The sequence below is a fragment of the Periplaneta americana genome, chromosome 16, assembly GCF_040183065.1.
Source record: "Periplaneta americana isolate PAMFEO1 chromosome 16, P.americana_PAMFEO1_priV1, whole genome shotgun sequence".
Taxonomy (NCBI): domain Eukaryota; kingdom Metazoa; phylum Arthropoda; class Insecta; order Blattodea; family Blattidae; genus Periplaneta; species Periplaneta americana.
The window spans coordinates 149,882,278-149,907,950 of NC_091132.1; the positions used below are offsets into that span (position 1 = coordinate 149,882,278).

General features: G+C 37.5%; 1 protein-coding gene across 9 annotated transcripts in view; it reads left to right on the top strand.

Moving 5' to 3' along the window:
- Nucleotides 1–25,673, top strand: part of LOC138691301 (zinc finger protein 664-like) — a 124,925-nt gene that overhangs the window by 52,553 nt on the left and 46,699 nt on the right. For 4 of the 9 annotated variants that reach the window (XM_069813151.1, XM_069813149.1, XM_069813153.1 and 1 more), the window contains exons 1-3: nt 6,348–6,471; nt 6,768–6,865; nt 24,249–24,368. In XM_069813151.1, the coding sequence (XP_069669252.1) occupies nt 6,770–6,865; nt 24,249–24,368 (216 nt within the window). In that variant the 5' untranslated portion in view covers nt 6,348–6,471; nt 6,768–6,769. Of the gene's footprint in view, nt 1–6,347; nt 6,472–6,767; nt 6,866–15,412; nt 15,497–24,248; nt 24,369–25,673 lie in introns of those variants that run through there. The other 5 variants (XR_011329810.1, XM_069813150.1, XR_011329808.1 and 2 more) reach the window with 4 other exon arrangements.

Here is a 25,673-nt window from a genome sequence, read left to right on the forward strand (position 1 = left end):
ATTACAGTAGGTCATGAATTAAATCATTTAATGACATGTGATTTATACATCATACATACCATAATGACGGTAAAACAGAAATCTTTCTGCAATTTCTTCACTAATGAGGGCGATATTTTAATTGATTAAACACAAATCCCTGTTCGACATGAGCCAAAAAGAAGAACCAATGTAAACAACAACAAATCTATATTTTGCAACAACCAGAACTGTTAATACAACTGAATAAATTGATTCATAATTGAAGGACACACGATGCGGCAGATTTAGCTACTGAAGCAAAAGCTTGAGTGTGAAATAGTAAGTGAAGTGAAATTCCGAGCAAAGGAGAGAAGTGCAACAACCTCCTTCTCATATTATTTTTTTATTTGTAACATTATTTCCTAAATAAATGCTCCTAAATGAAAAAAATAACATTGTAAAAAGTAGAAATAAAGTTTTTATATAATTGGTTTTTACCTTAAAGTTATGCTTATCTTTCAGCTGGGCTTATTGGTTGTGAATAAATTTTGTGGGTAATTTTACAATATCATTTTCAATTGAACTTAGAACAAAATGAAATTGTTCGGGAGAAAGTCTGAAATATTCCTTAAAATTGGTGGGTTCATTTTCAAGATGTCTTAATATCAATTAATTAAAAGACCCCTCTGTATATCTATTTCTAAACATGACATTAACTACTTTAAAGATCCGTACTTGTTTTTCAAGGCAAAACTTATATTATAACGTTATCATATTGTGATCCACTTATCAGCTGATCAGACATGGTCAACTATATAAAACAATAAACTATCCACCTACGAAGTTCGCCGGTAAAGAAACCACTCTGTGACGATGACCGCTGGCGATTTCAATCGTCAGCGATGTTCGTTCGACGAAGATCGTCGTAGCGAAACCATAGCTTTACAAAGGTGTGCGCTTAGTTCAGATCTGCCGTGTTTCGCGGTGGCACCGCAAAGAGCGCTGTACAGGACAACATGGCCACTTTATATTCTTCTCTTTCTAACTCGTTGGAAGTATCAAACATTCGTAATATTGCTAGACACGCTCTCAATGGAGCAGCCAACCACAGAAAGGAGTCATTCCTTGACCTTTCTCTGAACGCAAGTTATGGAAACCAACGGCAGTTACTTGCTGCGCTCTAGTGTCGAGACGTCTTTGAACTGGACAATAAAGGTAAGCGTTCACTACATCGTATCGCACTCATCGGAAGAATCGCACGGATCGGAAAGAGACAATCTTCGCTGTAATTGTTATGTAACCGCATTCACTACATCGTATCGTACGCACCGGCTCTCAGCAAATCCGTCCACGTTTCTCGCATGAGCAACTTTTCCGATGCGTGCGATCACGGCCTTCTTTAATAAATCAATTTTAATTGGTCAACTGTTACTATTATCGTGTGTCATGTTCAGTATCGCGCCAAAATGGCAGACGAAAAACTTATTTCGCTTGTAGAAAATTGCAAAGAATTATATAATTTGACGCGTTTCCATTATAGTAATCAAATCGTTTCTTTCATATATATTATGTAACCAATATTTCTTTCGTTTCTTCCTCTTCAATTAAGATGCATGAAGGAATTACAAATTCTTATTCGCTAACACTCATAAATAATAGCTCTAACCTCAAACTCCTCCCTTTTCAGCAATGTCAATGTTGTACGACGACACGTTTTAAACAGCTGATAGGGAATCCGATGACGCGATGAGGTAGATCCGTTAAGGCTGGTTCACAATAAACCGGGAACGGAAACGACAACGGGAACGAGAACGGAAATAATGTTAAATACATTTACTTTAACATTATTTCCGTTCTCGTTATCATTGTCGTTTCCGTTCCCGGTTTATTGTGAACCAGCCTTTACAGTGAATGCACTGCACTTAAAAATATCCGTTGCGTGCGATTCGTACGAGGAATGCAGTACGATGTAGTGAACGCTTACCTTAATTGTCCACGCTAACCTCAATGCCAAGAAAGAGAAATGAGCAGGCAGTGACACATAGAGATGGCCGATATTTCACAAACCGATATTTTGTCACAGGTATTTTTTTGTCACAGATAACCCTGTGACTGATGACGCGAAATATCTGTGACAAAATATCGCTATCGAAATCTGCTCCGTATTCAGTACTCTGTGACCGTTGCAACGTCTGCGACTTATATTTTCTCCTCTACGTCGTGAGTTTGCGCATGCGCACGGTACAATAAGAGCAATCGGGCGGTGGTATTTATTTTTTCGTGACATTTTTTTCAATATTATTTTTTTCAAAGTGATGATGTGTTGCAAAGTTATTAGCGGCATTATATTAATATAATCATGAATCTAACATTTTGTTTTCATATTTAGTCTGTATATATGCTTTATAAATATTTTATGTATTCCCCGAGATCTTCACATTTTCATACTTCTGTGAATTTATATTAATGTGTTAGTATTTTCCACGCAATTTTTACGCAGTAACAATATATATATATATATATATATATATATATATTTTTTTGTAGTTATACTATAATTACAAACAGAATAGGCTAGTCACAAGAGCCTACATTATTTTAATAACTTTACCGTCCTGTACTTCTCTCATTTATGTATGATCCAGTTTTAATGTACAGCTCCAACACGAACCGTGCAGGGTAGTATTAATTAAAATAATTAAACTTAAAGTAAAATTATTTTTGTAATAAGTTCTTTACCGGTATGTTGTTTATGGTTATTAACTCTTATGAAATCGCACAGTGCTTCCTAACATTGGTACTTGTGTGGGGTGTTATTTCACCCCAATTAATAGGCCTAATCAATGCTCTAAACTTGATATTTAGTGATTTTTATCTTGATATTGTTAAAATAATCAACTTGCAAGTAATTTTCAACTTTTAAATATAATACTATGGGGTAGTTAGCAAAAATTGTCAATTTTATAAATTCCAAAAAGATTGACATCTAGCAGACACTGCTCCATCAAATCGTTCTCATTGCCCTTGCACACTTTTAAAATAGGCCTACACTTACACATAAATGGGATAATTAATTACATTTGAAAATAAGGGGCATCAAACGTAAATCATGTTAATTCACTCCGTGTCCCTGAACGTTATGTTCTTCCGAACTTTCGAAGCATTTCTCACAAGCCGACAACCGTATCTAGGCCTATATAATTAAAACCGAACGAGACAAAACTGGCTAATATGATGCGCAACTTATTTGGCTAAACTAACTTTGAGATAGTTTCCTTCGTATTCCCCTTATACACCTTGTATATACGAATCTGTGACAGGTCAGGTTTGGTTGGTTAAAGTTTTTATTATGCCTAGACATATACGATCAACGACTAAACTAGCGTTTAGGTAGTTCCCTTCGTACTACGCATATACACCTTGCATATACGAATCTGTGACAGGTTAACTTTAGTTTAGTATTTGTTATGCCTTGGATATACGATCAACTGCATCTCCACAAAAAATCAAAGTCGACGACTTTCACTTCCGAAATCACCGAAACTACCTCAGCGCTAGTTTAACCCAAGCAACTGTCTCTACGCAAAAAAAAAAAAAAAAAAAAAAAAAAAAATCCTTACAAATGCAACGATTTTCACATCCGAAATTGCCGAAACTACTTCAACGCTAGTTTCACCATCTTATTATGAATGATATAGTGATTACACGATTAAATAATAATAACATTGGTTACCAATACTTCATCTTGTGTAAAATTCTGTCTGAACAACCGTTTTGTTTTGTAATTATTTTCCATTGTTTTTCCGAATACTTATGTTTCGTTAATTTTTATTATGACTCAGTATTATGATGTTAATGCACGACTTAAAATAATTTATCCATTATATTATATACAATAAAAAGGATCAATTTTTAAAACGATTAGGATAATCACATAACCTCAATTTCTCCATACCCAACTACATTACAAAATTATCAATTGATTCTATATCTACAATCAATTGCGATATAACGTCTTGGTATATGAGGTAAACTTTTTACATGTTACTGTTCAGTTAGATTAGTATTTATTTGTTAATGGTACATGTACATAAGTTATTTGTTGGATTTTCCCATATAAACCACTGATGGGTGGCGTGTATAGAGAAATCGTATTCACATTGCACTGCTCTTCAATATTTCCTGTTAATTTTTATCGGTGTGACAAAATATCGGTGTAATTCATGCATATTGTGCTTACTTATCGATATAAAATATCGGTGTGACAAAATCACAGGTAAAAGTCACAGATATTTAATTGTCACAGTCACAGTTGTCACAGATACTTGAAAATATCGTTTAAGCTCAACTCTAGTGACACATCTATATATATATATATATATATATATATATATATATATATATATATATATATATATATATATATATATAAGATGCAATCCACAGACAGACAAAACAACCACGGAACAGCTGGTCGAGGGGGTTCTACGTTCTGCTATGCAGAAAATAGAATCCTACATTGACCGGCAACTAAACAGACTACAGGACGAAATAGTGACATTCACTATTTCCTTACTCACTACAGACACAAACCCCGCGAAACGACAGACACTTGCCACAGCCAACCAGGCAGCCAGACGGCTTCTACGGAAACGAGTAGCCCACCACTTTGTTGGTAACAGCCTAGATCATATGATCTAGGGTAACAGGTTACGAGTCTCCCTAGCGCCACTACAAAAACGTGACTAGGACAGAACTGACCAGAGCACTGGACTCTCCACCTCTCATTAACATCTGCGAGGCATGGTGCTTCATTCATTTCATTCACAATTCAACTGTTAACGTGTACATGTTTCATATAATCATTTACAGGGGAAAATACACTACTGTTAGTTGAGAGGGCAAACGGCTTTTAGCTGGGAACCTCGATCTAAAGTTAGTGAATTGCAAGTCGGGAACCAATGGAGACATGGGATGCTTACCCTGCCTGCCATTTTAAATATCATTCATTCTTTCTTCGTCCCTTTCATTCATTCAATCCAGTAGGCAGTGATCTACAGTTTGCTTTATAGTGTCACTGCTTTATAGTATCTGAGTGAACACACGAATGTGTCTCAACATCTTTGGGACGCTGAAATACATTGCCTGGATGTATATAATTCGTTGCTTACGAGATTATACAAGCTGGCGCATAGAGCTTGAAAAACGAGTCTGAAGTGGTTCCCTCGTAATGCCAATTCCGCCGCTCGGAGCGCTGTTCTGCCCTATATATTCATAGCAGAACACTTAAAAGACATTGACATTTGGGACATTTAAAGGACTCACCATTGCTTATTAAATGCTTCGTACAATATTTTATGGACAATAGACGTAATTTGCAAACTTCTACTCCTCAATTATATTACAATAAAAGGCTGTCATTCTTGATATTAAAACATATTACATATAAACTGAGGGACTGTCTGCTCTGTACTTCAGTTCATACACCAAACATTTCCGGAAATAAATTAACTTGACATCTTACATATACGCACTATAGCCTACCCTTTTCACCTAATATTATTAATATTGTTATTAAATAAGATATTGCAACTAATTAAGGTACTGCATTATCTTTAATTTCCTTGAATTCATAATTACGCATTTGCAAGAAGGCCTAACTTTTCCCTCTCTTTTTAAAAAAAAATACGGATGTCACAATAACTGAGAAGTATAATTATTGCGCGATTTTTTCTTGCAGTGGTGAAAACATTTCTATAGGCCTACTGATTAATCTATTGAGCATAGTAATAGTAAACGCTGTAGTATTTTAGTGCGTGTACGCCTACTTAGCTCTTGTAAAACGAAATTTTCACTTTCACTTTCAACGGAACACTCACTTATATTCAGTTCTTGTATCTTGCAGTAAATTATCCATTTGTGATCATCTTTCCAATATAACCTCCCATTGAAACGACCACTTAAAATCATGAGCTGGAATTTATTATTTTAAAAACATTTCCACGCACATACTGTTATAATTGTTATGAACCACAATACAAAAGACAACACTGTGAAATTGGATTAATTTACCACGATCAACATCAATACCGGTAGTATAAAATCACATATAGGCCTAGGCTATATTATTTCATTACTTTATGGTATTAATTAGAAGAACAAACTTCAAATAACACTGTAATATGCTTGGCATATTTATAATATTCGTACTCAATCAGTAATGCACAATTAATCGAACTATTTTCACGATGCACAATGCTTTGTAATGGTACCATTCATCATTTCATAGGGCAGAGAGGCGAACCTAGCGGCAGAAATTGTCATGACTCACAGAGACCTACTCTCGATCGTGCTATGCGCCAGCTTGTGTAATCCCGTAAGCAACGATATAATTATATTTTAAGTAAATATGGACTTCAGTCTTGAATATATTATCACTTTTGATTGATTACGGCATATGTATTACTTAAGTATAAGTGGTTTCTCATTACAGCGGCACATACTTTCCCCGTAAGTACTGTATCTATATTAATTGAGATCTTATATAGTACTCATATTCGCCGTAAGAAATCACAGTTTGTAACAACGAGAAAAAACGTACAACGGGCAAATCGCAATATAGCGACCCCTTCCACTTTTTCCCTACTAGCTCATCAGACATTCTACGTGATAGGCTAGTATTGTGTCGAATGCACATTTCATGTGGGTGGGGATAACTTCCTCTACCGGCGTTTACTATATTACGATTTATCCCGTACCACCAGTTTATGATCTGCAATTGGATTTGAGTTTCATAATTCTTTCAGTTATGATGGATGTGATCAAGACGGAACTCGAGGTTGACCCTCTGTCTCTAGAAACAACTGACGACACAGAAGAGGAGGAGAAAAAACCTATATTAGAGGTATATTATAAGCCATTACTGTCTGTTTTGTATATGCGACATTTATTTAAATATAAATTTACCTTACGACATAAAGTGTTCATCTCTCAAATTATATTCAATGGACTTAATGAAAAAAAAAAATCTTGCAGATCCTCGTCTTCTTTTTCACCATAGGACATCTTGTACATATCTTTCACGGAAGAGCCATGTGAGAGTAACATATTGTTTACAGGAAGCTTTATTGAAACTTTCTTTCATAAACCATTCTCACTTTTTAATATTTTACAACACGTCTAATGCAACACTTAGTTATAAACTAAGCCATATTCTAAGTAAAGCCCATATTGACATCTGTAGCATGCATATGGTGCAGCAGATGTGCCTTCAACATCAGCTTACTAACTCTTTAGTTACCTAACATATGTGTAATTTTTTGTTTGTGGTTTTTGGAAAATAAAACGTAATTTGTAAACTGTGTACAAGATCGACACTTAATATGCTGGCTTGCAATGTAACTTATAAGATTAAAATATGATTACCATATTTGATCTATGGTGTTGTGGTTGATCATTTGTGATGCGTAACTTACCTATGTAAATTATAAGTAGGCCTACATGTTTCACCACACATTTAGATTTGAAGTAGTTGCATTAGGATAGAATAGAAGGTCGAGCAGCTTAGAAGTATATTAATTATTAGCGATAGCTTCTTTTCTTGATGTTAAAAAATTATTATTTGCTATCTTGTGGTTCTATTCAGGTAATCTGCTATTTTAGTGTCCCAGATTATCTTTGGTGCCGCGACAGTAAAAAATATGAGATCTTAAGCACTAGCCCTATAGCCAACTTTAGTATTCAGTGGAGATGGGAAAAGTTATTTTCTCGTAACAGTTCCAACTGTTTCAGTTCAATGAAATACTAGGTTCCAAATAACAGTTCCGAGTGGGGACTGTCACCCTATATACTGCGAGGTGTCATAGCGGACGAGCGCAAGACGAGTGCAAGGCTACTACGTGATTCAAATTATGCAAGTATCCATGGCAGCCAACACTATACTAATTAGCTACAAGAGAAAGGCAGCTGTTATGTATTTGAAAAGTCAATAAGTTGTAACTGAATGAAATCGTAGAAATAGTTTATAGTCAGAACACCAGAGTCGCATTGATATGATGCCTCAACTCAGGAAACCTGTGCGGCAAAGGAACTGTTGACCAAACACATTATTACCCGGGTTCGATCCGCATATAGAAGTAATACTGTATGAGTACGAGAGAATTGCAAATTATCGTAAAATTAGAATGTATAAGGATCCAATGACAGGTCATGGAATGTACTGAGAAGACAGAGAGTGGACTGACAGGAAATAGAGTAGACTTCGAGGACACAGAATGGACTCAGAGGACAGACTGGAGTGATAGAACGGAGAGTGTAGTGACAGGACAGAGATTGGACTAAGAGCACATAGAGGGGAGTGAGAAAATAGAGAGTGGGCTGAGACGACGGAGAGTGACTGGTAGAACAGAGAGTGTAGTGACAGGACAGATATTACACTCAGAGCACACAGAGTGGACTGAGAAGACACAGAGTGGACTAAGAGGACACAGAGTTGTCTGAGAGGACAGAGTGGACTAGTAGGACAGACATTGTAGTGGCAAGGCAGAGATTGGACTGAGAACACATAGGACTGAGAGGATGTAGGGTGGACTGAGAGGACTGAGAGTAGATTTATAGGACAGATTGTAGTGACAGGACAGAGATTGGAGTGAGAGCACAAAAGAGTGGACTGAGAAGAAGAGAGTGGACTGGTAGGACAGAGAGTATAGTGACAGGACAGAGATTGGACTGAGAGCACATAGAGTGGACTGAGAAGAAAGAGAGTGGGCTGGTGGGACAGATAGTATAATGAGAGGACAGACATTGGACTGAGAACTCATAGATTGGACTCAGAAGAGAGAGAGTGGACTAAGAGGACAGATACCGGACTGGTAGGACAGAGAGCGTAGTCACAGGACAGAGATTGGACTGAGAGCACATAGAGTGGACTCAGAAGACACAGAGTGTACTGAGAGGACATATAATGGACTGAGAGAAGATAGATTGGTCTCGGATGATATAGAGTAAACTGAGAGGACAGAGGGTGTAGTGAAAGAAAAGAGAATGGACTGAGAGTGCATATAGTGGAAAGGGAGGACAGAGTGGACTGAGAGCACATAGTGGACAGGGGGAACAAAGAGTGGACTGAGAGGACATAGTGTGGACTCAGATGACATAGAGTCGACTGAGAGGACAGAGAGTGGACTGGGAGCACAGAGAGTGTAGTGACAGAAGATAGATTATACTGAGAGCTAATAGAGTGGAATGAGAACACAGACAGTGGTCTGAGAGTGCATAGAGTGGACTGAGAGGACAGACACTGGACTGGTAGGACTGTGAGTGTAGTGACAGGACAGAGATTGGACTGATAACACAGAGTGAACTGAGCGTGTAGAGATTGGACTGAGAGAACAGAGTGTATCGACAGAAGAAATTGGACTGAGAGGACATAGAGTGGACTGAGAGACGAGAGGGTAGAATGAGAGGTCTGAGAGTATAGAGCCTGGACTCAGAGGACAGATACTGTACTGATGGGACAGATATTGGACAGCACATGTAGGGCACTGAAAAGACAGGGAGCGGACAGGTAGGACATAGAGTGGAATGAGACTACAGAGAGTGGACTGAGAGGACATAGAGTAGACTCAGAATACATAGAGTGGGCCGAGAGAGCAGAGAGTGGACTGAGAGCACAGAGAGTTTGGTGACAAAACAGATTGGACTGTGGGTACACAGAGAGGACTGACAGGACAGAGAGTGGACTGAGAATATAGAAAGTGGACTGAGAACACAGAGTGTAGTAACAGAACTGAGATTGGACTGAGGCCACATAGAGAGGCCTGAGAAGACAGAGCGGACTGAGAGGAAATGGAGTGGACTGAGAGCACAGATACTGGACTGGAAGTACAGAGAGTGTAGTAATAAGAAAGATATTGGATAGAGGACGTAGAGTAGACTCAGAGCACAGACAGTGGACTGATAGGACATAGATTGGACTGAGAGGACAGATACTGGACTGGTAGGAGAGAGGGTTTAGTGAGAGGACAGAGATTGGACTGAGAGCACATGAGGGGACTGAGAAGTTGGAGAGTGGACTGAGAGGATATAGAGTGAACTGAGAGGACATAGAATGGACTCAGATGACTTGGAGTGAACTGAGAGAACAGAGAGTATACAGAGAGGACAGAGAGCGTAGTGACAGTACAGAGATTGGACTGAGAGCACATAGAGTGGGCTGAGGGAACAGAGAGTGGATTGAGACGACAGAATAGACGAGCGTATAGAGGGTGGACTGGTAGGACAGACAGTGTAGTGACAAGATAGAGATTGGACTGAGAGCACATAGAGTGGACTGAGAAGACAGACAGTGGACTGAGAAGACTGTGAGAGCATTGATAACCCAGAGGGTGTAGTGACAGGACAGAGATTAGACTGAGAGCACGTGGAATGGACTGAGAAGACACAGAATGGACTGAGAGGGCATAGTGGCCCTAAAACTCGCAGACCGCCAGATGTAAAATTTGGTCGCAAACAGGACTTGGGAGTAGCGCATTCTACGAATTTTCGCCCAATCTGGCAACTCAGATCTCTATTTGAACTTGCGAGATGCGCAGAGAAGTTGTGAAGTGAGGAAGGTTGAGGTGAAGGTGAACGGTAAGAGTTATTAATAGGCCCCGGATTTTTATGTATTATCAAAGCGCGAAATATGTACATAAAAATGTAGTAAATATGGGAGAAATATGTACTTAAATATGTAATATTAACAAAATATGTCAATTAAAATCATTACCGTAAAATGTGGTAACTTTGCACCTGCAGAGGTAACTTTGCACCATCTCTGAAAAACTTTTTAAATAGGTCTAGGGGTGTTTACGTGAGCCAAATTTATCTCTTCGTCACTTCCACCAATAGATGGTATATGTGTACAGTAATTTTCGAATGTTTGTGGTCACAGATTTGCTTTATGGTATTTCTATACCTTAACAATAGAGCATGTGCATAATTTGATTGAAATATAGATCAAATTATTTATCTTTCATCATAGATGATGTGCACAGTCTCAAGATAAGTTATACGTGTATCTGTTCCTTATTTATGATTTAGAATTTCTAGTTTCGTTTATGCAGCTGTTTTGTCAGCAAAAGGTTTTACAGAATAATCTTCTAATCAAGGTGAATTTGAGACTAAATTGGGGTTACTTTGCACCACAACACAAACGAAGATTTTCTAAAATTTAATTGGATTATTTTGATTTGAGGACCTTCCATGAAGTTTAAAAACGCTTACTATAATTCACACTTTGTATTTCAGCTAAATTACTTAAATTTGTTTTTCTTTATATTGCATATTAAAGTCATACATGGTCTTTCACTGCCAAACTTGGTAACAATCTCCAAATATGCCAAAGGAAAATGCTGAGAAGGATACTAGGCTTATCACTGAGGGACATAGTTCCAAACAAAGTGCTCCAAAAGATGTCGGCAATTGAAGATCCAACACTGCAAGCCACCAACACCAAATGGATGTGGGGAGGCCATGTTGCAAGACTTAGAGACGGAAGATGGATGCAGAAAGTCACACTATGGGACCCCCGCATTGAGAAGAGATCACACGGAAGACCAAGAAGAAGATGGGCCGACCTCTTCAGTGAACGTATAGTAAGCCATTGGTCAAGCAGAGCAAGAAATAGGAAAGACTGGAAAAACCTAAGTAGACAAGTGAACAGTGAATAGAAACAGCGTGACAGAAACAAGTTAAGTGAACAATATCAAAACAGTGCAGAATGTGAACCTAGTGAACAATTCCGAGCATGCAACCATCTTTTATGTGGAGTAGCTCACTGTGTGAGACAAATAGAGCTCTGCCTCTATACGAGGAGACCTTTGTCCTCAGCAGGACATTTTAGGCTAATTATTTTATTTCATTATTTCATTAAAGTCATGCTGAGAATATGCAAATGCTCTCTTAGTGTCAGATCTGATGAAAACTACTCAGAAGATGAGTTGCAAGAGTATCTTCATGCAGTGAGAAGCGGAATAGTGCCTAGAGATCAGCAGAAGCACATTTCAAAATTTCCAGAACAATAAACTATTAATTTGAATACAAACACTCCAAGAAACCAGGTGGATGAGGAGTTTATTTTGATGCATTAAGAAGAATCGTTTGTTGCCTGTACCATGCAAATGAGTAACTTCGGGTTCCCAATTGTTACATTCTACGTGGCATATATTGAAAAGGCTTACCTGCAAGGCAGGAGGAGGACTGTTATGCAGTTCAAGAAAAATTTATTGGGCAGTGATGGGGTAAAGTACTTTATGAAAAGGCATAGGGCTCTGTTAGTTCGCTTTGGCCCACATGTAATCCAAAGTACTTTGCTTCAAAAACAAGATTTCCCAACACTCTTGGAAGACTTACACCAAAGCTTATCAACAAATATAATGAAAAACTTGAAATCAGAATTGCAAAATCACTTCTTACGCTCATGAAAGTGAGGGTTCTATTTCCTTAACATCTGCTTTGGCATTGCCACCACTTTCAAAATCAAGTTTTCCTAGCAACAACACAAAACAAATGAAGAAAAAATAATTGAACAGCCTGACTATGAAGATATTGACAACGATCTCATGTTCCTAGAATCGTCAGAATCTCGGGTAATTTAGATGTGGATTAAGAAGAAGAAAATGTATGCAGAAAAGTTGGAAACCAGTCAGGTAGCTTTGCAGAGAGGTTGTTGTTTTCGGCTTTGAAGAATTAATATTTCCTGTACAGTACCAAGGAATAAAAACAAACAGTGCTGTCATCAAGGTAGTGACAAAATCATCCAAATCCTGCAAATGAATGGAACATGAATGGGAGGATGTAATTGGGAAACTAAATCCACCCAAGAAAAAGTACCAAGAAAGGGCTTGATTATTATATTAATTTCCAGAACTTGATACAAAATAATACGTTTAATTTTTTACAGTTATACACATGCTGTTGCCCTGACTTGTCATTTGAAAGATCTGGAAATATTTTTGAAACAACATTTTAGAAGAATTTGACCACTTATATTGAAATTTTGTGTAGTTTTTTTTTTTTTTTTTTTTTTTTTAAGTTTGGTCCGTGTTACTATTTATAGCAGTTTTTCCATTTTTTCTGTTCCTGATACAGTATATTTTCATTGTTTAACACGTGTATGGTGCAATGTAACACCAGCAGTGACAAACTTTGTACCACCCCTCTTAAAACTCTAGCGGTGCAAAGTAATCCCCAACTATGGGTAACTTTGCACCAATTTTTGGCAGATTATAAATTTCAAAAGACATTTATTTTGAAAGATGTGACTGGCTAAATACATTCTTGCATACCCCTAGAACGTATAAAATAAATACCCATCTCAAAATTAGACTCTTAAAGACTACATACAGACTGAAAACAAATTTTTGACTAGAAAATGGTGCAAAGTTACCCCATTTTACGGTATTTACTAATGCGTTAAATTCACAAAATGACATAATTTAACTTGTCACTTGAAGTAGTAGGATGCAGCCTGGAAAGTCGATTTGCCATTTCCACCCCATTGTATAGTTTGCAAATACAACTTGTCTCTGCTATGATATTCTTGCGCCTTAAGATTTCCTAGAAAAATATTTTTGCGTCACACACATAACAATATTTTGACTTACCTAACACACACCCAAACCCCTCGCTAATAGCCTACTTTCAATTTGTAACAAAGATAAATGACCGGCACACCCTGATCATCTCAGATTCTGAGAAAGCATTAGTGCAAATGTACAGAGTTGAGGCACCCCGAATATTCTGTTTTACAAACAAAGGATTGGAATCCCCAGTTTAATGTTTTGTTTAAGAACTATTCTCTTAGGCCAGCTTTAGAAATTGAACTATTTTCTATAGTTGTGAACAGAACATAACGACGTCAGTTCCGGGCCCTTCCTCGTTTTCAGCATTGTGTACTATAGTGAAAAAAAGGCGACCCTCCAGGCGGTGTTATGGGACAGGGACGTTAAGATTTATCTCCAAGTACCTATATATTATTGAAAAAAAATGCAATATTTTACTCTGGAAAATAAAACGAATTTAATAAAAAAAGTAAAAAAACCCAATAATTGCCTAGATATGTACAAAAAGTTACCTCTTTTACATAATATGTAAAATATGTAATATTACTTAGAATATGCAAAAATATGTAAAAGGTAACTCTGTTATATCCATATCAGAAGCACAAATCGCCGACATTTGTCATTTTAAATAGTCTACAAGTAAAGGAATGCAATATGTAATTACATAAGAATCCGGGCTCTAATTATTAAACCTTACTAAAATATATTGACCGCATGCTGTTGCAGGTTATTTCAGCTCTTCTTATTATAACTTTCTGTTTAGCGAAACACAAGATATCTCACCGTAAAAACATTAAGCTCTCTATTCTGAGGAACGTGAGTTCATTAGCAGTAAATTTAATAATTGTGAAGGCCACCGGCGTGGCTCAGTCAGTTAAGGCACTTGCCTGTCGGGCCCGCTTGGGCTGATTACTTGGTTGGATTTTTTCCGAGTTTTTCTTCAACCATAAGGTGAATGCCAGATAATCTATGGCAAATCCTCGGCCACATCTCGCCAAATACATTCTCGCTATCACGAATCTCATCGACGCTAAATAACCTCGTAGTTGATACAGCGTCGTAAAAAACCAAAAAAAAATATTGTGATGTATTAGCTGGAACTAGTGTTACAAATTCCCGGTTAACATAGCCACAGAAGTGTTGCTTATATTGCTGGCATTGAACATTCAAACGAATCTGTAAGAATAAGATACATTTCACCCCTCATCCCGACATCCTAGATCTGTATGGCCCAGGCGCTGGAATTTTGTGAATGATTGAAATGCTATAAATTTAACGTAATTGAAATTTCATGACTTTGTTAATATTGTTTTCGTATTGTTTGCATTTCTTCATAATAATCCAGTATTTAATAATAATTTTCTATAACTGTCTCAATATTACTTCATCACAGTCTTGAGCCTGATGTACACAAGCGGGTGAGCCCAGTTGTTCAGGCATTTACTTTGATTAAAATTTGCAGTCAAATAGATACTTAAAATTCAGAAAATAGACATTTAAAAATTTTGAGGTTAAAGCCTACAATAAAATTATGAAATTAGTAATTTAATATAGGCTCTTCGACTAAAGCTATCTATCATATTTCAGTACTTTCACTTCTCCTGGTTACATGCCAGAAGATGTTTTTCCTTAAGTTCTCAACTGTCATAATCAGACGCCTGTCAGAGAGAATATTTCTCATCATGGAGAAATGTAAATATACTTCCACGTGGAAGGATTTATATTAATAACAATAGCGCAAACTAATGTGTCAAACTTACTTTTTCCTTACAATACGATTCCACCAATCAGGCTATCAGGTATTTTATTGTTTTTCCCTCTCTGCACTGTTTTCTTGGAATCTACAGATCCTGAACCTCTGAGAAAAGAAATTCAACAGCCTCGGAGTGTGAGATACAATAGCCTCTCAGCCAACTGATCAGCTAGAGCTGGTATGTAGACTTGCGCCACTACTAACTGAAAAGTATTAATGCGTGAGTTTCCCATTAAACATTACAATTATGCCATAATATCGTCTAATTTTCATATCAGGTGCTTCATTTATAAAATTAATAATGGTTTTTATTCATGCCTTTAATACCATATTCCAACTAATTTTTCCCTTCTATGCCGATTATTCAATTTGTATGTATTAGCAAAATCTATCACTGAAATGACAAAATAGGAAAAACGCAAAATAAGGTACAAAAACTGGAAATAGGCCTCGGAAGTATTAGAATTAATATAAACGGGACCTACCGTTCTCTCAGTCTACCCTCTATCTGTCTCCTCAGTCAACTTTTTGTCCTCTCAGTCCACTTTCCGTACTCTCAGTTCACTTTTTCCTGTTAGTCCACTCTATCTACACTCAGACCATTCTCAGTAATCTCAGTCCACTCTCTCCACTTAGTCCACTCTCTGTTCTCTCAGTCCAGTATTTATACTCTCAATCCTCTCTGAACTCCCAGTCTGCTTTCTGCACTCAGTCCTTTCTCTGTAGTCTCAGTCCACATTGTCCTCTCAATTCACTCTCTCTGCTTTCAATCCAATCTCTTCTCTTAATCCAATATATGTACTCAATCTAATCTCAGTTTCCCAGTCCAATCTTATTCCACTCTGCTATTTCGGTACTGTCGTTGTCCTCTCAACCCACTCTCTGTCCTCACAGTTCACTCCATGTCCTCTCAGTTTATTTTATGTCTTCTCAGTCCGCTTTATGTCCTCTCAGTCCATTCTCTGTCCTCTCAGTCCACTCTATGTCATCTGAATCCACTCTTTGTCCTCTCAGTCCACTCTATCCTCTCAGTCCACTCTATGTCTTCTCAGTCTATGTGCTCTTAGTCCAATCAGTTCACTTTATGTCCTCTCAGTCCACTCTATGTCATATGAATCCATGCTTTGTCCTCCCTGTCCAGTCTACATCCTCTCAGTCCACTCTCTAACTTCTCAGTCCACTCTATGTGCTCTTTGTTCAATCTTTCTCATTTTAGTCCACTCTGTGTTCTCTCAGTCCAGTGTCTGTCCTGTCCTTCTCTGTCCTACCAGTCCACTCTCTGTCTTCTCAGTTCACTCTATGTGCTCTCAGTCCAATCTCTGTCCTGTCACTACTCTCTCTGTCGTATCAATACACACTCAGTCCTCTCAGACCACTCTATGCCCTCTCAGTCCCGTCTGTCTTCTCAATCCACTCTGTTTGCTCTCAGTTCAATCTCTGTCCTGTCACTACACTGTCTGTCCTACCAGTCCACTCTGTCCTCTCAGTCCACTCTATGATCTCTCAGTCCACTCTATGTGCTCTCAGTGCAATCACTGTGCTGTCACTACACAGTCTGTTCTACCAGTCCACTCTCTGTCCTCTCACTGAACTCTTTGTCATCTCATTCCACTCTATGTGCTCTCAGTCCAGTCTCTGTCCTGTAACTACACTCTCTGTCCTATCAATCCACTCTCAGTCCACCCTGTCCTCTCAGTCCACTGTCTGTCTTCTGAGTCCACTCTATGTGCTCTCAGTCCATACTCTGTCCTGTCATTGGATCATTATATGTTCTAATTTTACGATAATTTGCAATTCTCTCGTACTCATACATGTTCCAAGGGTAATAATGTGTTTGGTCAACAGTTGCTTTGCTGCACGAGTTTCCTGAGCTGGGGCATCGTATCAATGCGACTCTGGTGTTCTGTCTGTAAACTACGTTCACGATTTCATACAGTTACAATTATTGGCTTTTCAGATACATGATAGCAGCCTTTCTCTCGTCGCTAATTAGTATATGCATACCTGCATAATTTGAATCACGTAGTAGCGTTGCGCTCGTCTGCCATGACACCTCGCAGGATATAGGGTGAGATTGCCTAGTATTGATCAGTAGAAATTGATGTGATCACTGGGAGAGCTGTAAGCCCACTCAACCCGCCCTAAATGTGTACCTTACTTATATACGAAAATCATTGTGCGTACGAAGAGTACTGCCATATTTCTTTAATGTAACAGTGGGTTTCAGTGTCGCCAACATAGTAATAATACTACAAACCTAATCAAACCTAACATAACCTCTCTCATAATTCTACACACCTAATCAAACCTAACCTAACCTGTCACATAAAACACACCTAATCAAATCTAACCTAACCTGTCACATAATACTACACACCTGTAGTAACATTCCTCACATTTAGTATCATTTCTTTTTCAAGTAATGCCAGCTCTGTTAATCGTATCGGTTGCTATCTAGTGGAAGTGGATCATACTAATTCTAAGAAGCATATGGCGGCTTTCATAATAATTACATTTCACATGTTTCGTGATTTATTAAATGTGTTAATGTAGCAATAATTCTATATATATATATATATATATATATATATATATATATATATATCGTACAATAAGATTTTAAATGTGATGTGGCTGTTGGATGCTCTAGATTGACCCAGTTCCGAAATAACAGTACCACTATATATTATATACACCAAAGTGGGTTCTGGATTGAATCCCTCTCCTCCATTGCTTTTCTCTTTGTGACCTGACTCTATGTTGTTACCATAACAAATAAATTTTGTAGGATCAGAAAATTAATCTTTACATATATATTATTTAATTTGGAAACTGCACCAAAATAAAACACACCAGGAACCTAATTTTATGTTCATCTTCCTGATAAGCATGTGACTTATCTACATAGTCAAGGCGGCAGTTCCTTCTGTGCTACATAAGTCGGCCATAGCTGAACATGCTTATCTGGAAGGTGAACATAAAATTAGGTTTGAAGACACCGATACACTCAGCGACACTCCACATTTCTACGCGAAACTATACCGAGAGGCGATTGAAGTATATAAACATAGGAACAATTTCAATCGCAAAGAGGAAGGCCTCAAGGTTAACAAGGCCTGGTATCCGGCATTAAGAAAAACCAACATCAAACCCGCCTGCATAGCACAATTAAGCAACACAACCCCAGACGCAGATCGCATAGGCAACAGCAAGCCCGTCCACAAAGTAATTTGAGTGCGGACCGAGGCGACAACAGCAAGCTGCCCCCCTCACACATTATATATACAATGATGCAGCCAGTGCAGACTGTCATCGGCACAAGCAGTAGAACCAGCCGCACCAGCAATCTACACCACTAAAGATGTTCACCGCAGCAGTGATCGAAACGTTTGGTCACACAACCAACGGACCACGGCCTCATTGCCCGGAAAATATTTCTCCTATTAATTTTTTCTTTCTCCTTGTCATTAAAACTATTGAAAATTGAACTAAATGACTGGAGAGCGTCAACAAAAGAACTATAACACTAATAACATTATTTCGACAAGAAAGAAGTCAATAGAACATATTATTATTATTAAGAAAGTTATACGTGAAATAAATAAGTGGTATCAAATTTGCTCTGCGCCCCTGCTCGTGTTACAGAAGTTGGCGCCCCTGCTTGAGGATTAATAGGCGAGACCTGGTCTATATAAACAATTTGTTCATATGTTAACAAAGAAAGGCCTGTGGTGGGGACTTTTATCTCGTCCATAAACTACCTGCGTCAACAACAGCCGTCATTTTGTGCGGCATGGAGTCCACAAGATTATGGAACAAGTAACAAGTCTAAATTCATGGCCACCTCCTTCCATGCATCTAGAACTCTGTCCCACAATTCGTCAGCTGTCCGAACAGATGATTGTTCTGCCCAATTAGAGCATAGGATTCGTTTGATTGCATCCCACAAATTTTCAATCGGATTCATATCTCGTGATTTTGGAGGCCATTCGATCAGGTCGACATCAGACCTCCTTGTAAACTATATGTGAATCCGGTTGGCGGTGTGTACTGGGTAATTATCCTGCTGGAAGAAAAGTGTTCCTTCTGGATATCATTCTCGGGCGGAAAGGATCATTATATTTGCCAAAATGTGTTCGTAAACTTTTACGTCAACAGACCGTGGATGCATTCCAGAAGTCTTGCCCCAGCGTATGATATACACCGCCAACTCGCGACGCTCACGAGACCCGACCTGTTAAGTCGTATCATGAAGTGTTCATCATATTGGTGGCAATTCATACGAGAAACTAGGGCAGGACTATCGTTGCTACTGGAGGCAATTACCTCGTCGGAGAAAATGACATTTCCCCATTCGAAGTCCTGTAGGAGAGTAACATATGCTAGACGGTCCACGGCATGCTCCATCGTCAAATGTTCTCTCTGGCTAACCAGCTAACTATGAGTATCAACACACTTAACAGAGTGAGAGTTATGTGGGAAAAATGATAAAAGCTTTGACTAAAGTGTGATAATGGATGTTGAGTATTAGATGGCCGGTATAAACCTATGAAGATTATGTAGCGCACTATCTAACAGTTTTATCTTTACTAAGAAAATAATTTTAGCCTTGTTATGAAAGCGATGTGTTTGCCAAAGAAATAGATTAGATGGAAATATAGAGTAGACAGAGAATGGAAGACTATAGGCCTAAGTAGTTTAGATGAATGTAAGAAAAAAGTTAATTGTTAATTTTTTTTTCTTTTCCTTCTTGAACTGCTTATTTTATTGTGTCGTGTTGGAAGATTGTATCGATACCATGCACCATGACTGTGACAAATAGATCAGATCGGAATACTGTATAATAATAGTTAATTGGATGAAAAGTAAAGAATTGTTGTTTAGTGAACTGTCCAAAGACAGGTTTCAACCTCATAATGCAACTAAGACAGGAGATAATAGGGTAAGGAAGCAGTCCCATTCCCACAAATAAAGAATTAAAATACATTTTATATGAAATTCAGAGCATGTTAATTGGAAAATTTTTGCGTTTTTTCATACTTTGTTCTATCTAAAACTGTTTAACTATGTGTACACTTCTTCCTGTCCCCAATATTCTAGTTTCTGAAAATTAATTTTAATCCAATCTTCTCTTTTAATCCACTGTGCTTCCTCCAATCTTCTTTCACTCAATGTTGTTTTAATTCCATGAATCATGTAGTATTAGCTCTACCCCTCTTCATCCTCTCAGGCGGCATCCATTCTAAAACTTTTTTTGGTAATCGTTGTATTCTTTGTTAATTATGAAAATTTAGTAGATGTGATGGAGGGTTTTGAAGTAATCCGTCATAACTGTGCTGTTGCAATGATAAAATACGTAAGTATCCAATAGTTTTTCTGTTTATACTGTACTTTTGCCTGGCAATACTTGTGGATCAAAACTGGCGTAAATTACTGTTAACATTGTTATCAGCATATGCACTTCAATTAAATTGCCAAATGAATATGTAAGTTAGCTGCTGAGATTATGTGCTTAGAAATAGTACCAAAATCCAACTAAACCAGAAGTACTCCATGAAAAATATGATACAATAATTATCTTCCAAGTGTTGAAATTCTACTAGGACTCAGTATGATTTAGACTGAGGTTATGAGATTTTTTTTTTTTGTTTTACTATTTCCGGGAACAGATTTCGACAAATTAAAAGAAAAAAAGGCCACTCCTTTTAACATTTGTTAGTTTGCCATTCACTCCCCCCCGCCCTCATATATTTGAAGCATAAAAATATTCATTGAGTTTAGGCATACAAATTAAAAATATTCATTCTACTTACCTACTGCTGACAGAACTGTATTTCTCAGAAAAATGAATTTTTTTTTCAGCAGGTGTTTTCTGGATTCCAATCTTGCAGTGAATTTCTCAGTGGCTATGTTGAAGTTGGTTAAGATAGCAATTATGGCTCGAACATTTTCTAACTCATTGTGGATTTTTTGGAAGTCCACGTCATGTTCATTGAAGAAAAAACAAACAGTGGAGACAATGAAGCATAGATTCCAGGAAGACACATGGTTGGTTCACTTCTGGAGTTCACGGAATCATTTTCTCAGAGAAAATGATTTAAAATTTTACTTGATTTTGAGCAAGGAGTACCTTTTTTTCCCTTGCACTTCCCTATTTTCTCTGAATTAGCATATTTCGTGAAGCAAGAAATTTCAGCAAATAAATTAGCTTGAATCAGTACAAGGCCATCTATATATGGAGGAAGATAATGGACTCTTTCTTCAAATTCTTCTCTTTGAGGAGGAGATCTCAGCAACATTCCATAGATATTTTATCTTGTGAATGAATAACCCAGGCACAAGGTTTCATAAAATTCACAAGAGAGACTAAGAATTCTGTTGTGGAATAAGAACTTTATTCTTCTAGATATGCGAAAGTAGCCTTGAGGCCTTCCTCTTTGCGATTGAAATTGTTCCTATGTTTATGTACTTCAATCGCCTCTCGGTGTAGTTTCGCGTAGAAATGTGGAGTGTCGCTGAGTGTATCGGTGTCTTCAAACCTAATTTTATGTTCACCTTCCAGATAAGCATGTTCAGCTATGGCCGACTTATGTAGCACAGAAGGAACTGCCGCCTTGACTATGTAGATAAGTCACATGCTTATCAGGAAGATGAACATAAAATTAGGTTCCTGGTGTGTTTTATTTTGGTACAGTTTCCAAATTAAATAATATATATGTAAAGATTAATTTTCTGATCCTACAAAATTTATTTGTTATGGTAACAACATAGAGTCAGGCCACAAAGAGAAAAGCAATGGAGGAGAGGGATTCAATCTGGTGCTGTAGAACCCACTTTGGTGTATATAATATATAGTGGTACTGATAACAAAGTGAAAGGGTCGACTGCTGACCTTCAGTTTTTATAATTTCATAATGAAAAAGCAAAGTTACATTATAAAAAATTCAACCCCAGCAATGTACAAAAATCGTTAAGCCATATTAATAATTAATAGTGAAAATGCGAGAATATCCGAGGAGAAATTACTAAATCCAGGGATATTCTGTTGACGAATTTCGTCCAGGAACAAAAGGGAAAATTTTGGCACTGTCCACGGAAAATAGGGACGTCTGGTATCCTTACTCTGAAGTGCAGTTTGGTTTATTTTGGTATATGTATTAGTTCTGTCATGGAAGGTGTTGGAATCTCGTCCAAATTCGTGATATACTCAGTGAATTTGGTTCCTCCGAACTGCAGTAGACATATCTCCTTTGAAAAATGAAGTGTCTTCTATAAGCAGTGCAAATGCTGAATCGAGTTCTTTGCATCGTCCTTGGGCAAAAGTATTGCGCATAGACTGAACACTTCTTTGAAATAATGGGAAAGTGAGTAAAAATCTGTAAATTTTAGTTCACAAATGCATTACTGGTACCTCAAGTAAAAAGACAGCTTTAGTCACATATAGAACATCATTGATGGAGAAGCCATTACTATTTTTATGGACTTATCTTAACTAAACAATCAAAAAGCTACGACTGTAAAGGAAGTTTTATTGAACTACTTAGCTTGTTACGGTTTAGATGAAGGAGTTCTTCAAAAGCCTTTAGTGTGCTTTGTTAGTGATGAAGCAGATTTAATGCTTGGAGTGAAATCTGTAATGGATACTTTGTTAAAGGAACAATTTCCAAACATTATTTATGGCACTGTCTTAAACATAGACTTGAGCTTGCAATTAATGACACAGTCTGTGACTAAAATTCCATCTTTCACTTTCAGGCTTACATGGATAAATTTCATTGTATACTATTTATAGCCTATCACCATAAAACATAAGGGAACTTGAAAGTGTGGCCACAGAACTGGGGTGCAGTTTAAAAAAATTGGCAACGTACTTTATATTTGCTTGATTTGCAGTAGCTATAGAACATCCTTGTCTGTGTGAAACTATTATAGTGCTATACATTTTGAAAAAATAGTAGAGGGAGGAAACGGATAAGAACAGTCAAAAGTTACACGACTATTGAAAGAGCTAACAGTACAGGAATTCTTGAATTAGCTCTTTTTTGTGATGTTTCAGAAGAACTTTCCAATTTATCAAACCAACTACAGAAAAGAACGTGTACTCTACCAAAGACTGATAGGATCATTAAAAGAGCAATTATTTTCCTTATCAATAACAAAATCCAGAAGAATTTGCAAGACAAGTTCAGGAAAACGTAAATTAGGCCAGTTTCAGAAACTTCCAAGTACACGAATTTTGCAATGGATAATTTTCAGGTCCCACTATGTCATACTTGTCCAAAGGATATTGCGAAAAGCTTGTTGTCGAAGTGTGTGGTAGCTCAATGGTATATTGTTTGAATACTTGCCAGTACAAAACAAAATATTGCTAGTGCGCCAACTCAGAATAAGTGAAACTTGAAAGAAGAGGGTAGAGGTGTTAGAGTCACGTAGGTAGGAATATTTGGGAATGTGTCTTTTTGTGCAGCAGCTGATTCAGTGGAACAAAATCAGGCCATAATAGTTTTTCTACAGTTTTGCTTCATACATAAGTAATTTCTATCCATCCATTAGTCAATATAAAATGTTGTCCTCACAACAAAACAATCCAGAGTCCTATTCCTTTAAAAAAAACGACTCATATTTTGGATTTAATCAAACACAATTTTGAAAATATGCTATAATATATGAACAATAGTATATTATATTTAGTAATGTCCGAAATATACAAAAAAAAAAAATGCACTACTAGCTTTTCGTATTATCACATGTTCATAAAGTGTCTAAACAACATTTTTGCACGATAAATTGCCATTTGCATATAATTCCAGAGCATCATCATAATGTCAAGCTATGGCATGTGGACATATAGATAGCAGTGTGTAACGTTAGAAGTCATATTCTAATACCGTATAATAAATTGCTCATTTAAGACTGTCTTTGTACTGCAGAAATGGAATTTCTTCGATCAGCATGTGACTGTAAACCAGAGCCCTGATCTCACTTCTGAGATAAAGTTTGAAGGGGATCCAGTGCCATTTTCTTTCCCTGTGGTGAAACGTGAACAAGAGGTGAGTGGAGCACAAGGAATGCACAGTGTGTTCTTCTTCCAGTGTATATCTTCTGTTTTGATTTTCACGGTCACTACATCTTTACAACAGAACTTGCACTATTTACTATTACAAGTCAAGTGTGGTTGGATAGAACTAATGTTAAACTGCATGTTTCGTGCATTAAATACCTTAGCAAACATGAACCACAATGATATTGTATGTTTTCGTATTTCTAAATAACCAATTAAGAAAACATGCTTAACTATCAGACTAATATTGCGTTGGAATAATTTTCTGTCATTAAATTTTGCATTTCTGTCATAAACTTAAATGAAAATACAAAAATTATTTTAGTTCAATTTTTTTTAATAATATGTATTTTGATTCTCTTCTCAAAATAAGTGGGTTTACAACAGTGTTTTCTATATTAAGGCAGAAAACATATACATGGGCTGAGCAAATGTGCATAAGTTATGAAAATACATTGAAACACTTACACGTCATAAAAACGCATACACAGAGTGTCAAAAATGTATTTGTTTCCTACTCTTCCTTTTGTAGGTTAAAACGCTTACACATCATGGAAAGATATCCACAGAATGTGTAAAAACGTCTTTTTTTCCAACTTTTTCTCTTGTAGCTTACATCAGAATCTGATCACTCCCCATATGTAGTCGCCAAGCATCTGCTCATTAGACTGTACTTGATAAAAGGTATCCCCGTAACATGCCATGAAGGCACTTGGGGGGCATGGAGGTAGAGCCCCATGCTTTCCATGACCTCAGCACTAGAATGAGATGGTGTGGTCGGCACCATGCTCTGACCGCCTTTTACCCCCAGGAAAGACCCGGTACTCAATTTTATAGGAGGCTGAGTGAACCTCGGGGCCGTTCTGAAAAAATCCTGTCATCACCTGGGATCGAACCCCAGACCTTCCAGTCCATAGCCAGCTGCTCTACCAACTGAGCTACCCGGCTGCCCTATATTGTGGTAGTCTATCTATTTTCTGACAATTGCAGGTCTTGATAGAATTTTTCGCCCTGTTCCTGTGAGTATGCACTGAAAACATCTAAATGTGAGTGGAGGATATGCAACTTGAGTGACAGTCTGCAACCCATTGCATTGTAATTCTTCAGAAGACCCTGCACTACTTCCCTGTTATTGTCCACTCTATGATTATCCAGGAAACCATTCACTAAATCACGGAAGCTCTTCCAGGCTCCCCTTTGTACAGGTAGAAGTTTTATGATGAATTCAGAAACGTGAAGTAGTTTTTTCACCTGGGGACCCACAAAAATCCCACTCTTCACCTTCACCTCTGAG